Source organism: Epinephelus fuscoguttatus, linkage group LG3 (genome assembly GCF_011397635.1).
Source record: "Epinephelus fuscoguttatus linkage group LG3, E.fuscoguttatus.final_Chr_v1".
NCBI lineage: Eukaryota > Metazoa > Chordata > Actinopteri > Perciformes > Serranidae > Epinephelus > Epinephelus fuscoguttatus.
The window spans coordinates 45,416,652-45,434,215 of record NC_064754.1 but is presented as its reverse complement, the minus strand read 5'-3'; the positions used below and the strand labels follow the sequence as shown (position 1 = coordinate 45,434,215).

Below are 17,564 nucleotides of genomic sequence, written 5' to 3'. Positions count from 1 at the left end.
CATGTGTGGCTTATATTTGATGACTGCTGTTTCTGAAGTACAGTTTTATGCATAATTACTCTTTAATCTCTTTAACTACACTCTCCTTAGTTTGCTAATTACTTGGTGGTTTGGGAATTAAAGAGTTGTTCACATAAGTTAGTAGGGATGCACAATAATATCGGCTCAGTATCAGCCAATAGCAGTTTTAAATGATCTATTTGAACTGGCCAACATGTTTTTTCTTATTTGTACAATGAATTCATATTACATACACTGAAAAGTGTTCTATTTCATGTCTCCATCTGCTGGTAGGCCAAAGCAATAGGAGTATGCATGCATAATATGATATTTATTCCACTACAGAAGAGACTTGATCACAAAAATTAGGTGGGGGAAAAAATGGATCGGTTTTCAGCCAAATGAGTTGTTACCTATTAGCATATCAAATATCGGCAAAAAATCCAATATCATGCATCCCTACAAATTACCCAGTGGTTTCTAGCTGTATAGACATTTTTTTTTTTTTTTTTTAATCCAGGTTTTGAGATTTTAATAGTCTAATAGAGGTGAGTGTATTGTGGCAGTACTGATTTCCCAGACTTCAGCAGGTTGGAAAGAAGTGTGAGAAGCAGTTCCTAACCACATAATAGAAAACAAAAATTCACTTGTAGAAACAAGTCACACAAGAGCCTTTACAATAGAGAAGCCTCCATAACAATAGTATTAAACAAATGCCTCTATAAAACAGTAAATTAAATCACTATGTAAAGCCTGCGGGCATTAGGTCATTTGTTTGGCAAGCTTAACTCTTCCACGAAAATACCATGAACAGCCCAGATGCAGGTGACTAAGTGTAAAGGGATTCTATAATCTTACCTACACATAGGTTTTAAAATGCATAAAGTCACCTTCAGTATTGGATTCTTAAAAGAGCCTAGAGACTATTATTTCATTATTTCTGAAGGCACCCTGCTGCTGAATTGTTCAAATGCATTTTTTAAAATTCCACTCACCCTAGCAATGTGTTTTGTGATTTGGCTGAATTGACCCTTTAACCCTGTGAAACCTGGAGTGAGATCTCTTTACTTGTGCTGCTTTCAGATGTCTTTTGCAAGTATTTAAACCTCTGAACCCTGAGCAAATTGGTGTGATTTCTGTCAAAAACATGGGAAAAAAGGCAATGAGCAACTCTGGTAAGAAATGTCACATGTTTTACCACAAATTGCAAAAAATTATAGATTTAGATTTTAATAACTATACAGGGAAATATTATATTTACAATTATTATTACATATTAAAAATTATGGTTTAGAATAATCTTAATTTTTAAGCACTGTTTTTCACGTCATTTCCTTGTTCATTTTTTATTTTATTTTTTTATTTACTTATTTTCTTGTTTCTAATTTTCTCACAAATTTCTTGCAATTTTTTTGGGTCATTTCTTCTTTTGTTGCTCATTGCCTTCTTCCCATGTTTTTGAACAAAATCATACAATTTTGCTCGGGTTTCAAAGGGTTATAGCTTACTTAAGCCACTCATAACACATACCAGGGTCCTCTAAATGCCTAATGAGTAAAAACTATTCAGTCATTTTCCATAACAGCTTATCCTGTTGGGGGTCGCAAGGGGTCTGATACTGGACAAGAGGCAGGGTACACCCTGGACATGTCAGATTACCACAGGGCTGACACATAGAGACAGACAACCATTCACGCTCACATTCACACCTACAGACAATTTAAAGTCACCAATTAACCTAGCCTGTATGTGTCTGGACTGTGGGAGGAAGCCAGAGAACCCAAAGACAACCCACACTGACATGGGGAGAACATGCAAATTCCACATAGAAGGGCTCCACCACCCAGGATTCGAACCATGAACCCTCTTGGCATAAGGCAAGTCAATGCTATATCCTTTTGCCAGGAGTTACATTGCACTTCGTTATCCTCTCAGGTACAGCTGACAGCTCAAATATTTGATTTAGTGTTAATCCACTGCTGTCTGAACACTGGTATTAATATGACAATCAAATCTGCAACAGTACCAACTGCTGTGACAGATATGCAACCAGACAGTTTGTAAATGTGCAATAATCATGTTTGTCCTCATGCTAGCGACACAGATTAAAAATTGCTGCTTATTAGCTCTGAAAGTTGTCATCTGAAGAGGTGTATTTAATTGGACATACTGCGCCAATGCAAGGCTCCAAGACTGGCAGCAATGTTGCTGTTAAGATGGCTAGGTACTACTGTCCCTATATAGCATCAGATCATGGGCACTGATCATGTTCCTGTTTTCATTTACTGTCTAACATTACAAAGTATGTGCTCAACTTCCACTATGTGACACAGAAACACACTAGTGTCAAAGGCTACTTTAGATTCAAGATGAACTTTAAAGTCCCACAGAGTGGAAACTTTGTCTTGGGCCCTACACCCATACTGCAGCCATACAAATACAACATAGTACATAGACAAATCAATATTTTACCCAACGTAGCAATAGGAAAAACAAAAAGACAAATAAATAACATCATATGCTAAAAATACCTCTATAAAAATGCAAATCAGCAAATCATCATAATCCAATGCTAGATCTGGCTTTATCTGCCATTGTTTAAAAGCTTTATAGACAGAGGTATGGATGAACGTTTATATCTGTTCAGTCTGCAACAAGGCACTCTGAATCTCCTACCAGGGGGCAGCAGTTCATACTATGTATGAAGAACATGAGAGGAGTCATTTATGATCTTACTGGCTTGACTTAGAGTAGCCAGTTCAAAAATAGACTATCAATCCAAACAGTGTGTTTTTTAACTGCACAGAGAGGTTACCAAATCAAGCTGTGATACTGTACCTGATTAGGCTAAGACTACCTGATAAAAAATTATCATACATTTTTTAAATACCACCAACCCTCAGACGACGTAAGAAATGCAACCATTGTAATCAGCTGCAGAGACTGTCAGCTAGTGTTCCAGGGTAGTGAGTTGTCAAAAAAGACACCATGATATTTATAAGATTAGACCTGTGCCATGGATTGGTTGTGGATGACCACTTGCGTGTGGTCACCGACTGTCCTTGGATCAAACACCATATCTCCTGTCTTGTCAACATTTAACACAAGGTGGTTGTCCTTACACCATTTCACAAACCTTTGAATCTCCAAGAAGTAGTCAAATAGGTTGTAGTTCTTTTTCAGTAAAGCTAAAATTGCAGTGTCTTCTGAGAATTTAATGATTTGATTGTCGGGATAAAAACTGTGCTCATCAGTGTATAAAGTGAACAGGGCCGGTGAACTGACACAGCCCTAGGGGGCTCCCGTGCTCACAGTTCTAGGTTCAGAGAGAGATCCACTGACACTGATCTGCTATTTATGATTTGTGAAAAATGAATGATACCAATTTATATTATGAGGGTGAACTTTAAAGTCATTCAGCCTCTTAATTAAAAGATGCAGCTGCAGCATATTAAAAGCCGAGCTAAATTCAATAAATAAAAGGCATGCATATGAGGTAGGTTCCTCTAAGTGCCTGTTAATGAAATGTGTCATGACCATGTTGGTGTCACCTGTACTTGTTACTCCAATAAGCAAACTGAAAGGGATCTAAAGAACAATTCATCTGTTTTCACAAGGCTGATCACAAGATTTTCGAAACACTTCATTGCAAGTGAAGTGCAACCGGACGGTAGTCCATATTCTCCTTACAGCTTGCTTTGTAGGGAACAGGAATAATAAAAAAGCTTTTCCAGATGGAGTGAACTGAGTGTGCATCTCTAGACTTATGGTAGATGGGGCATCAGGCGTCTGCCAACTATTCGCTCCAAGAGTTTAGGAGACACCTGGAGATACTGTCTGGTCCAGAGGCCTTCCTGGGGCAGATAGGTAACAAAAAGGATTTTGTCCACAACTTTTGAAAACATTTCTGATAGGATTGTGCAACCCTATTTTTTTTCAATCATCTGTGTTCATGAGCGTCTTTTCAGCTGCAGCACGCCTAAATACAACTCTGACTTATCTTTGTCTACCTTATCAGTGGAACAATACATTGTGTAACTAAACCAACTGAATAGCGGAACGTGCAAAGTAACCACAGAAACAGTGTGCATTCAATGCATTTCTGATAGACTGAAAAAATGTAATCGTATTTTGGAAGTAACCTAGGTAACTAGGCCACCCTCCCGGTTTCATTTTACATTTATAGGGTTGGATAAAATAACTCACACGAAACTTTATGGAAATAGTTGGAAGTAACTAAATCACATTACCGAGATGGCCAAATTAAGCTACAACAAATCAACACACCCACTCATGCACACACACACAAAAGTAAAAACAAGAATAAATCCATAAAAACATGAAGAAAACGACAACAAACATCTTGTTTCAAATGTCTGTTTATATTTCAGTAAAATCTACTTTAATACACTTTGAAACAAGAGTACAACAAAATAGAATATAGTTCAAATGTTGAATATACAAACAGTTCAGTCTGAACACAAACATCTTTCTTTCTATCTTTCCTCTTGAGATAGAAATAAGAATGAAATGTAGGGGCAGGGCCAAAAAGGCAGTAAAAAATATGTATGCTGGCAAATTGACCCTCTGTTTTAAGTAAAGTGACCTGGGATCCAAAATTTGTTGGGTTTTTTTTGTTTTGTTTTTTGCAACTATTTTGCATAAGTTTGTGGTTTCCAATGCTTTTCTTTTAATTATTAAAATAATAGTTTCAATGTGTTCTTCATCTGACTTTACATACATTCCTATTTGGATTATATTTTTCAAATCATGGCAGCATGCATCATCTCTGACTCACACTTCTGTATGTCCCAAAAAAAAAAAAAAAAAAAAAGAATTGAGAAAAAGCCAAGATTCCTTAGTCAAATAAGTCTGGTAATCAAACCTAAAGGTTTTCCTAGATGCTGGAGGACACACTGCAAGCAATCTGGCCACTGATCTACACCATGTGTCTGTTTGAATCTATAGGAGCATTTAACAGCCTGATAAGAGACAGAGGAACTAATAATAATACAAATATTACTTTACCTAGTTTCAATAATACTGTGCCTGGTACAAGGTATCAAAACACAAACAAATATCAGCTTACTGTTCAGACGATACATGAAAAAAAGTCAAAATTAAAATCTAGGGCTGTTCTGTTAACTTTAGCTCCATAAACTGTATATAGTCGATATATTTATATCTATGTACATACATGACCATTTTCTGTCTGATATCGTTCCTTCTTGGAGCTTCTTCCAGCTCCACATTCTCCATCTTTCTCTCACGCTTTCAGCACTCAGGTAGCACCACCTACACTTGATCTGCACAGTGATATAAGTATGAAAAAAAAAAAGAAGTTGCTGGTTTTCACATCTGTAGAAGCAAAATTATAAACAAATGGTCTCTACAAAAGCTTCATTACATCCCTCACTGTTTTTTTTTTTGATAGTTCAAAATTTGGGTAGTTGTAATTATTTGCCTTGTTTTGTAGTGTTTCAGCATTTTTTTTTTTTTTTTTCCCCAGGAATCGTTCCTTTTCCCCCAATTTGAGTCAGTGAGTACAGCGATCCTTTAACAAGGCATAAATTGTAGTGATCAAAGTTGGTCCCTTTACTTTTCCCAACAAGTCCCTTTAAAGTCTGTGTGTATTTCTACATTGCGGAGTAGTCTGAACTCCATACACGACACTCGGAGAGGTTTCAGTGTGGTTCTGAGGACCGGCTTCGATCAGTTAAGTTCGGGGTAGCAACAGGGAAGATGTGAAGACAGGTTCAGGACTAAAAACAGGCCTTCAGGAGTCTTTAAAGTCTCACAGACTGCTGCTGGTTATTACAAGAGTAAAAATGATGTCACACATGTACAAACTAACCGTCTCTGGCGGAGAAGGAAAAGATGGATACGGGTAGATGTGTGCATTTTAACACTCAGGCTCTTCAGTCTTTATTGTCACGCCAGGTGTTTCCAGTTTGATAACCACCTCAGCGTCCACAGCCTCTGATTGGGCGTTCTGGATAGTTTTGGGGTTCACTTGGTTCTGCTGGACTGCAATCGGCAGTTGGGCCGGGACTCCTGCAGCCTTCAGCTTCTCCACTGTGACTCCTCCGGTTGCTGGTGTTCCTATCACCAGCTCGGAACCATTAATGATGCCGCTTATGATCCGAGGCTGTGCCGTCACTGTCTGATTAGCTGTTGATACCGTTACTACCCCCGCCCCACTACCTGACTGAGACACCACCAGAGTCTGCTGTTGCGTCTGCGTTGGCACAGTGAGTCTCATCACTTGCGTTCCCGGGGCGACGTTGACAGGTGCCAGGGCCCGGACCGTCAGGGGGCTCCCAAGGAGGCTGATGCCCGCTGGGGAGCCCCCAACGCTGGACTTGTTTGAGCCTGTGGAGGTCTGGAGCTGACACTGAGCTAGCTGGTGGGCTGGGATTGTGATGATCTTGGCCAGCTGGACAGTGATCTTGTCTCCGTTCTCTGCTGTGGCTGGGACCATGGTGGGGATGGTCTGGATCACAACCTACCCAGTAACACACATTAAAAAAGTCAAAGTTAACAAAGCAAGACTACAAACCAGCAATGTTATGTGTAAACAGTTTCCTTGTTTGGTCTCTAGGCCTGTACAGGAGTTCATCAAGTTTATCAAGTTAAATCTAAGACTAATGTTAAGACCTTTTTAAGTTCAATACTGGTTTCACAGTCATACTAGCCTGGCATGGCCAGACCAATTCACAAATATGGATTTAGTCAGAAACCTCTCATTTCTATTTAAACTTTCAAGGGAAGTTATTAGCAGCCATACAACCAATTAGAGCAATGAAACGTGGCATAGTGCTGAGTGACGGATAAATGGAAACAGATTCTAGCTGGCAAGGATGAGCTGTGATTGATGGTGGAGCATAATTATGTCTGTGAATGAGTGTTGCCATATTTAACATCAGAATTTGAAAATAGTACTTCAACGGGAAGTTCTACATCTGCTGCCGACATCTTTGTTGTTTTCCAAAAGTCAATGGCGCTCCTTTCTTCCCTGTTGATGCAGAGAAATATCAGGTTGCATGCAGACATTTTCTGAACATGCTGGATTTGGAGTCCCTCTTCATGGGTTATTTAAAAATAGTGGTTTATGCGTTGAGTTGAGCAAGATGCAGGGGTGTAGTGCTGCTGGAGCATACAGAATGATGCCCCGCCAATTTTTTTTCCTCCAAGTGAGGAAATATATACCATTCACATAATCTGGCTGAAATTCATGAACATTTTTTAAACACTAAGAGATCTAATCTGTCATGGAAAATGGGTCATAACCATGGACCATGAAGTTCTGAACGGGAGAGGGAGGGAGAAAGACATCAAGAAAATTTCCGTTTGATGTATTGGTGTAGCCATATAAACATGTAGTATTTGGTAGGAATATTTCACTCAGTGTTAACATACAGTACAGCTTAACTTCAGTGAAGAGCTGGAACATGTTGATACACAACATGTGATACTGTCAGAATGGGTTTTTTTGTGAACTTCAATGTAAAATGTAAAATCAGCAGTGATGGAACAAGTATTGACATCTTTTACTTGAGTAAAAATAGTGATACTACAGTTTAAAAATACTGTGTTACAAGTAACAGTCCAGCATTCAATATTACTTTCAATTAAAGTACAAAAGTATAAAAATAAAGAACCAAAAATGTGCAGGATGGCCCTCTTTAAATTAATCTATATTACTGAATTATAAATATTGATGCACTAGTGTGTTGATCACTAATGTTGCAGCTGGTGAAAGTGGAGCTCATTTTAAATACTTTATTTATTGTTGACTGGCTTAACCATTTATAATATAGGCTAAACTATGCAAATATAGATTACTGATAAAAAAAATACAAATAAACTATAGTAATAAACTAGTTTCTAAAGCTTTAAAATAAACGTAGTGAAGTAAGAAGTATAGCCTTATATAAAGTAAGAGTATAAAGTAGAGTAGTACCTCAAAATTGTATGTACAGTACTTGAGTAAATGTAATTAGTTACATTACACCACTGAAAATCAGGGTTTCAGTGTCTTTCACTGGTTGTGTTGTTTGATTTTTTGTAAAATGCAAAGGCGGCATAAAAGGGACTATCACAGCTGTGACAAAATGGCTAACGACTGGAAACTGATTGACAGCCGACTGGCAGCCACAAGGCCGTCAACTGGGAGAGGAAATTCTAGGTGGCTGCATCAGTAGCTGCTGGAGTTAGTAGTACACCCTGCTGTGATGTGTAAAAGTGCTTGTCAGTGAGTGAGGTTCCACATGTACACACCTTCTGTTGTGAGCTGGCGTTACCAGCAGAAGTGTTTGTGAGGAGGGTGGTGTGGCTGGCTGCCCCTGTTGTTCCTGTTGGCTGCTGCACAGCAACAGTGGAGATCTTCTGACCCAGTGATGTTGTCATGACAACAGGCACCTGCATTGCCACCCGCACCGTCCTGTCAACAAGATATAAGACAGGACACAGAGTCAAAGGTCAATACTTATTGTTGGAAAAAAGATGCTGCCATTTACATTAGCACTGCTAACAGGAGAATAATTGGAGGTCCTCCTCTCTCTGCAGGAGTCTAACCTGGGCCCAGTGGCGGTAGGGATGATAGCTGTGTGAGACTGCTGGGTCTGACTCACATCCGATGCTCCTGAAACAGACACTATTCTTGGCACCCCCGTCACCATCGCTGCACCACCCCCTGCTACTGGCTTGCTGCCTGTAGTGACAGTAGTATGGACCACATTGGCCCTGTTTCCACCCCGTAGGATGTTGGGCTTCTTGGAGGCTGGCAACTCCGTCGCCTGCAGCAGCATATCTGATGGAGGTGGAACACGCTCATAGGATACAGTCTCAGAGCCAATCAAATCGTCAGGAGAGGGCATGTCTGCCTTGTCGTCGTCAATGATGACTATGTTTTTGGGCATCTCTTTGAACTGGTAAACCAGCCGCTGGCCCTCTACCTTGGCGAGGATGCCGCGCTGATAGTAATATCTGAGGAAAAAGGAGGAGGACAGAAGTTACAAAACACAAATATGAAACTAGAATTACCATGTCGCGGTTGTTGGCCTCTGGAACTAGTCAACTTGCAGTTACAGTTTACATCCATGTCTGTGAAAAGAATGCTTCACACACATCTTCCCCCTGGCAACACAGAAGATCTATACAATCGGCACAGTTTTTAAGATTAGAGTCACCAATTCAGTATCTGACCAAATGTCTCCCCTTCTGTTCCTGAGATATGCTGAGCAATGACTAGAAAAGTGTTTTTGCAGAACATTATAATGTCACAGTGAAGCTGACCTTTGACCTCAGACATTTGTGTGACATTTTGTCATAATTAGCAAATGAATGAATTCTTGAGTTATGGCCAAAAACATGTTTTGTGAGGTCACAGTGACCTTATAACAAATTCAGGTCAACCAAGTCAATTTTGAGACCAGGTGGACATTTGTGTCAAATTATATCTTGAGATATCACGTTCACAAGAATGAGCCAGACAAAATCAAAGTGACCTTGACCCTTCACCTATGACCACAAAAATCTAATCTGTTTATCGCTGAGTCGAGGTGGATGAATTTTTTTAGAAATCCCCTCAAAGCTTTCAAGATATCACATTCATTAGAACTGCCAAAGGGACCACCTGAAAACATAATGCCTCGGGCCACAGCTGTCACTGGCGTGGAGGCATACAGATAAACAGGAATCTCCCTCACACACACAGACTGCTTACCTAAGTGCTCGTCCCATGGTCTCGTAGTTCATGTCTGGCTTGTTTTTGTGTTTGCCCCACAGCTTGGACACAGCCTTTGAGTCCACCAGTTTAAAGATGCCCTTCTCCCTCTGGGTCCACTTTATGTACCTGGGACAGGTGTTCTTGTCCTGGAGGAGGTCCAACAGGAACTCCCACAGGTAGGTGGTGCTGCCTGCTGGAAAACAAGACAATTTTATGCACTGCTAAAATGCAACCCTATCAGAACTTTAAACATTATAATAGCAACAAATGTACATCTATGTCTACCATAGCCAGTAACATTAGCACTGTTAGGTACCTTTGCCTTCTCTTGGTTTCTTCTTGATGCCAAGGTCCAGTGATCCATTGGAAATAGCTGACTGATGAGTCTTTGGCTTCCGTCCAGCTATGACAAAGAAACATTTCCAACAGAACTTATTCATTTGCATTGATCAATGACTTGTAAGGTTGAATTTAGACCCAACAGTACAAGTCTACCACTAGATGGTGCTCTTGGATAAACTCAGTTACAGTCATTTCACAGTGGAAGTCAAGGTTTTGGTTTGAGGTCTGTGGCCTAACTTGCGAGGTAAGGTTAATCACAGAGCTGCCAGATGTTTTCCTTTTAAAACGTTGTTTAAAACACAGTTCAGCCTGTTTCCCAAAGTTTAGTTCCCCACACTGCACTATACGTACAGTGGGTCTACAACTGCATGAAAGTCTTGAACAATTTTGTATGCTTTTCCCCAGCTTTGGACTAGTGAGGGGATCACTCTCCTGATGACAGCTGCTTACCTCTCCTCTTCCTGACAGGCTCTTGGCCTGGATCTGGTTCTTCAAGCAGTGTGACCATCTCCTCATCTTCTTCCTCGCAGCACTCCTCCGTCGAAATCTCCACCTCTGTCTCTGTAATCATGTCAGGCCGCATGGCCGCATGAAGGAAATCTGGCGTCACTATGCAAGGCGGGACAAATGATTCTGGAGGGAAGAGTTAGAGAGGGAAGAATTAGAATTGTGCTTTAAAGCCGCATTTTAAAGTCTGAATAAGTCACTATCACATCAAGTTATTTTATACTTTTGGTCCTTTATACCTAGTGTAAAGGAAGAAGATTCTACATGGTTAGCTAATGCTTTAGAGCTCTGATTCTGTGCCCGATCCTGGCTAGGTCCAGTCCGATTCGCTGGTTTTGGGTCTGGCTAGGTTGTTATTTCTCATTATTCCTCCAGAGTTGAATCTCGCCAATTTACTTATGTTTTTTTTTCTCTTTTTGAAGCTGGCAGTTCTTATGCAAAGTGGCAGAAATGTTAATGGACCGAATCAAGAGGGAAAGAGAGAAAAAAGGGGGGGACTGCAACTGAGAGAAGGAAAGTGACAGAACAGCAGAGCAACCAGGGGAGAGTGGGAGGAAGAGAGACGGAGAGATGGACAGAAAAGAGCATTTGCCTTTGCCTCCCTAGCAGTGGGACAGACGTGGTAAATGTAAATAGCAACTAGCAGTGATAATTATCGATGTGCCACATTGCTACGGACCGCCGTGCACAAAACGACAGATTACTAATAAAAGAAAGAGGAGAAGTGGTACAACATAACAGCTTGGAGCTTTAAGAAATATTTAAGCTTGATACTTTATGCATGTTCATACTACAGCAAAAACAGCCCAAACACATCACACTCCACCATACAGATGAAACCAATCATGCTGAGCTACTTATACCCGTTCTGAGGTATTATTGGTTAGTGTGTGTTACCTGGGCTACGGTCTTCTTTGAGGCTAGAGGGGGAGTCCATGCGTAGCAGAGCCTCTGCAGCCTCAATGGTCTTGTCAGAGCAGTGAACACTTGTGCCATGAACAGAAGCCTCCACTGAAACACACATGTACACACAGAATCAACACGCAAATAATAAAAGAAAAATAAGTCACTGGAGTTGAACCCAGTGGAGCCTGTCTTACCAAAATACATGAGCTACACTTAATTAATCCCCACAGGGAAAACCAATGTGCTGCTCAAGGACACTACAACACTATACCACCTTGCTTTCCCATGTCTACACTACGAAAACACTACATATTAATGGTCAACTTAAATATTATCCAATGGAAAAACAGTAAAATACTACTACCAACTGTTTGTCACCTCTCACACTATTAACAGAGTGCAACTCCAAAACTATGTGGTGCCCCCTTGTGAAAAGACAAATTTCAAGAACGATATGGCAATTTCAGTAAAAAACAAAAACAAAAAAACCACACAGTATGACTTTATTGAGTACAACACTCACAGTGGGAAATGTCTCTATGATCTTGTCTCTGTTAAACCAGTTATCAGGACAGGTTTTACTCTGCACTTCACTGGATATTGTTTGAAGCTGCAATGTGCCAGGATTGGTTCAGGATACTAGAGACTGACATGAGGAATGTCCTCCTTGTTTATTATGTCAAATACAGCAACGAACTGCACTAAAAAGACACAACACAGTTTAAATAAAAGACGGGATTCAGCCTGAAGGAAATGGTATGCTGCCCCATGTGGGACCCTGAGAAGGAACCCAAGGCACCTGCTGTCGGTGTCAATCACTGGTGGGAATCACAGGATCCCGTTACACCCTGTGTTGTCCATGTTTGGCTATCTCACTGAGTCAACAGGCAGGCATAGGGGAGAAATGGGCTATCTTTAGATTGTCCCATCCATTCAATCCCTCTCAGAAACACACAGGACATGCTGCTAGACATCACAGCAGAGACTGTATAGCTTCATGAGCTGCCCTTGAAACCAGGCAGCAGTGCTGTAATAAGACCACCAAAAGGTGTGAGGTCAGAGAGCTGCAGCTTGGCTTGATCTACATAACCACACTTGGACACTTCTAGTCTGTGCAAAACGTTAAGATTTTCTTTCCTCATTTATAAAATAAAAAAAGGACAAGCATTAAGAATTATGTACCGTATATGTACTACATGTGGGTAGCATATATAAAAGTATTTATATATTTTCACAAGTTGGAAAAATGTCCATTATGAATCTATCCTACTGTGTTACGGCGCCAAGAATAGCAGCAAGTCCGACAAAAAGTAGTGCTGCTTCTGATGACTTCCGTGTTTACAGTTCTCATCCTTTCCCTCCAGTTCTCTTCGAGGAAGCTCTCAAGTCCTCCTGTCACTCAACAACCACCTCGCCTCCTATTGGCTCATTCTCCAATAACAGCCCGCCCTCGGTTAAATCTGGTTGGACCGCTGCTGGCATTAGAATCCAGCGCGCGCGCTGTTTCGACTAACGGTGAAGTCAATCAACAATACGACACGCCCTCTCCATACACAATGCTTCCGCCATCGAAACGGGACTAAATACTTTGAAATTTGGAAACTGAGGTGGAAACGACGCGCTGTTTTCACAAAACATAGTTCATCAACAGAAAGTGTTAAAACGCCAGTGAATTTACACAGAAAGTAAATGTGCAGGTCAGTGCAGTCGAGGGCTGAAGCCTCACTGGAAACAACTAGAGAGAAGAAAGCGAGTGCGCTAGGCCATCCCACGCTTTAGTCAGCGGCTGCACAACACCATAACGGAAACCATCACACAAATATATCACAAGCTCCGACACTGGAAATGTGTAAAATATGCCCACCACATCTAAAATCCATAAAAACACAATAGTATGGTCATTACTTTTTAGATCCAGTGGACTGTTATTCAGGACTTGCGTGTGAGGACTGTTACTGCACATAATTCCTTCAAACGGAAGACACTTAAGATAGCCACAGTTCAATACTACAGCATACGTCAGTAACAGTAATACCAGAGGTGATATCTGACGGTGCGTACCTAATATATGCTAGTAAAAATAAACCCACATGTCCTTCCGACTCAGACAGCGTGGCAAATACGTAGGAAAGACAACATCTTTACACTTCCTGGTTGTGCAGAGCCGATCTGCAAACCGTTATTCTAACTCACACTGCGATGGGAAAAATCTACTCCAACATGCAAAACACACTTCGTGCAGATACCGATCTATCTGTGCAGACTGGCAGGCCCTGCGAAAGTTTTTCACCTCTTAAACCGGGTTCGGTAAATCGTGTAGCAACGCCATGCAGGTTGCGTCCAAGGTGATCACTTCCTGGTTGCCCTCCATTACTTCACCACACTACTGAGCGGACGGAGGCGCAGGAGTCGAGGTTAAATACACAACCCGTGCGTTGAGCTTAGTTCCTGGATCGAGGTTGTAAGTTCACAAAGGTACGTTACCGGCTCTGATGAGTAGATCGAGGTTTGCGTGCCCCTCATGCTGCGAAGTCGCCATGTTTTCCCCTTGCTGCAGATTCACATTGACTTTTCACTGAATTGTATAGGAAGCTACTACCTCAGATCACTCCGCCGCTAATGGGAAATCTCCTCGAATTCAACGAGACACACTACGGCGGCAAAAAGGTATCACTCCGCAGCAGAGCACAGGAAATCCTTCCTTCGCCCTCCCTCACTTGCGTAGTGACTACGTCAAATAAAGACGTACTGCGATAACAGTTTTTCAATAACCACACTGAACAAAAAACCCTAATTTTTACAAAGCTGTTTGCACAACGAATTGACATGTTAGAATAATGCACTTCAACAGAGCACCTAACCGACTTCAGTTCAAAACAATGAACACCACGTTTCAGCGACTGAGATTGCATACATAAATTGCTCTGTTTAAACTACAGCAATCACAGCATACGTTTTCGTTATTGTTGTCTTTAAACTGATGTAACTAGGGTTTTAACTAGGTACAAGCCAAATGCAATCAAACAAAAATAACTGATCAATCTATCACAGTGTAGGTCATTCCATAATTAAAATGGCTTCTTTTGCAAGTCTTTATTGCCTGAGAGAAATTAACCGAACTGTGAATTAAAGGAACACCATCAAAATGACATTTGTAAATCAATTAATCATGGTGCGTTACCTTGAATTCATGAGGGAAAAGTGTTGTTTTTCTCACATCTGCCATGGAAAATGGCAAACAGATTGATTTATTGATTGATTGGGGACCATGTGTAATGACAGCAAAACTATATTAAAACACCCATTTACAAACTTGTACTTACACAACTTGTACAGTATAATCCAAGTCTCACCAATACTTCACAATACATGCTTTTTCCAAAAAAAAAAAAAAAAAAAAGTACTTTGGGGAGTACTGAGCATATGACTGGATAAATGAGACTTGAGCTCCTTTATCACTGCACAATAAACCCACTAACACCCACTAACATCAGGTTTTTGTATGTAATGGGAAAGGGACATTCCCATTATGTCGACATTCACAGGAATTTATCTGCTCCAGCTCTGATTGGCAGTGATGGTAATAATAAAATACCCAGGTGAACGTGCTATTTTTAGCTCCTTTATTGGCAAGATGCAATGATGCAACGCCACCACAAAATACTGTCCATTGCCCAAGCAGCACTCAAACATTGTTCCAAATGAGTCAGAACTGAGTTTGAAAGACACTGAATAAGTAGGAGATGTATAAAAAGAAGCATAAGGTTTTCACAGGCCTTCATGTTGCTTTCTAGCGTTTACTAACCTGTTTTCCGGCCTGTTCGTGACAGAGAATGTGACACACCAGAAAAAAAAAAACAGACAGGCATACTACAGAGCCATGAACATGTCTCAAGTCCACTAGCAATGGGAAAGGAGTCTATCACCTATTTTTAGCAGTTTTTCACACACATACATGAACTCATTTTGGTGGAAAAGGGGTATTGGATTATACTACACAAGTTGTGTGAGAGTTTGTAAACGGATGTCTTGATATAGTTTTTGTTTGCTGTTTTCTATGGAGGCATTTTGTATTCCTTTAAAACATTATTGGTCAACCCTAATTAAATAACTGCTATAGTGCAAATAATCATTACATTTTTAAAGAACAGCCTTTAGGTTTGCTATCTACCTTATTCCTGAGGGCACTACTGTAGAAATGATTATGGGCGCAACTTCCAGTGAGATAGCGGAAGTAGCAGTAAGCTAATTAGTCCCATAGACTGTCTGTGATTAGTCCCAGTGGCTACCCTAGTAATTTGCCTTCAGTTTAGCAAATACTGATTTATTTTTTAACAAATATTTAACTAATGTTAACTTAGCATTTTCTAAAATGTCTTTGCGGAGCTGTGGTACCTGTTGCACTGTCCATGTCTGTAACGACTAACAACCAGTCTAAACTAAACTTAGACTGGTTAACTGTGTGTTAAACATTTAACCAGAACAAAAAGGGATTGTTCCTGTTGCCAAAGGTACCATTGATATGAGAAATAAAACCACACAAGTTTTACAAGACATAGCGAAAATGTCAGAAATCAAGAAATCAGAATTTGCAGAAGAAAATGCACATAGATTGACAGGTCTGTCACTTAACGTCAGTACATGATATCCCTGTTTTTCCCCATCTGACTTAATTCTCAACCTACAGTAGAAAATTGCTTGTTATAAAATAAACTCCGCAACATACCTTGAAATATGTATTTAGTGAGCAGGGCTCAGAATGTGTTACTGATTTACCGTACTTCCTTTAAATCACAGAAAAAAATGAATGCCAAAAGTTATTTCTTTTACTACAACTTTATCTTACTATTACTGAAGTCTGCTGCTAAATTCAGCATCAGAACACAGTTTTTAATAAATCAGAAGTAAAAAAAAAACATGTTAACTGCGTCGGTAACGCAGACATGCGGAGGATTAGCTGGGAAACATCACATATATTCATTTTACATGGAGCTACTATTAATACTGAATTATGTTAAATGTTTGCCGAATGTGTTAGTATCTCTTGAGAAGTCACCAGAAACCAGAAATCTTTATATCTTTATAAGGAGCAGATGTTTACCTTAACGGGCCATGTTAAAGTTAACAATATTTAACGGAGTAAGGCAAGCTAATTGCAAGCGTGCTCGGTTGAAAAGGAAAAACAATGCTTTGAGCTGGCTGTCAGAGATGGCAGGTATGATCACATAATCCCATTTCGAGCTTTAACAGGTGCTGTGTTCCACGTTTTATTTCCCAATTACTCTTGGAAAGAAGAATAGAGTACTGTAAACAAACTGTTACCACTGAAAAAAGCCAGTTTCGGTTAAACGCCGCAAGGTATCATGGGGGCTAGGAAAAAAGGTGGATAACTTTGTGTGAAATATGATTTAAGGTCTGAGGAAACATTAGCGTGTTTTCTAAACTTAATCACAAATGTTACAAGTAAACTCTTAAGGTTTAGTTGACAACTACAGTATACAGAATGTTTACGCACTGATGAGCTTCACATGCAGTTAGCACTTTTATAGTGGAAATGCTTTCTGAGGAAGTGTGGTATCTACATCTACAGCTTTTTGTTTCAATCTGCACATCTGTTCTCTTTTTTAGGTTTCATTGTCCTTTTGTCACAATGAGATGAAGCAGACACAGCGCAATAAATTACACACAAAAAATAGTGTTAAAAATAAAATTATACATATATAACATAATAAAATTATATAGACAGGCAGATAGATACAGACAGACAGATTACGGGAAATGGTGTTTAGAGACGTAATTTGGGACAGTGTGAATAAATGCAGCTTTTATGATAATATAGTCTCAGACTTTCATTCTCTTTCATACTGATGAACACTGCACTGGACTGGACACCAATCATCATTACTACAGGATTAACAAATGGTTAAACTATCCATACTGGATACCTTCGCTATTCATGAAATAGTTACTGTCCAAAAAATACCCACAAGGTGGCAGTGTTTAAACACAGAGGAAAGTAAACCCTCACAGCCTGCATCATCAGATTCTGGCTGCTCAATCATATGACAAATATGCTTCA

General features: G+C 40.1%; 1 protein-coding gene across 5 annotated transcripts in view; it reads right to left on the bottom strand.

The window, feature by feature from the left end:
- Positions 1-4,813: 4,813 nt before the first annotated feature.
- elf2b (E74-like factor 2b (ets domain transcription factor)) overlaps positions 4,814-17,564 on the bottom strand; it is a 34,261-nt gene continuing 21,510 nt past the window's right edge. For 2 of the 5 annotated variants that reach the window (XM_049572840.1, XM_049572841.1), the window contains exons 4-10: positions 11,477-11,590; positions 10,523-10,705; positions 10,047-10,133; positions 9,728-9,923; positions 8,578-8,988; positions 8,281-8,443; positions 4,814-6,505 (exon numbers count right to left, since the gene is read on the bottom strand). In XM_049572840.1, the coding sequence (XP_049428797.1) occupies positions 5,903-6,505; positions 8,281-8,443; positions 8,578-8,988; positions 9,728-9,923; positions 10,047-10,133; positions 10,523-10,705; positions 11,477-11,590 (1,757 nt within the window). In that variant the 3' untranslated portion in view covers positions 4,814-5,902. Of the gene's footprint in view, positions 6,506-8,280; positions 8,444-8,577; positions 8,989-9,727; positions 9,924-10,046; positions 10,134-10,522; positions 10,706-11,476; positions 11,591-13,969; positions 14,115-17,564 lie in introns of those variants that run through there. The other 3 variants (XM_049572844.1, XM_049572845.1, XM_049572843.1) reach the window with 3 other exon arrangements.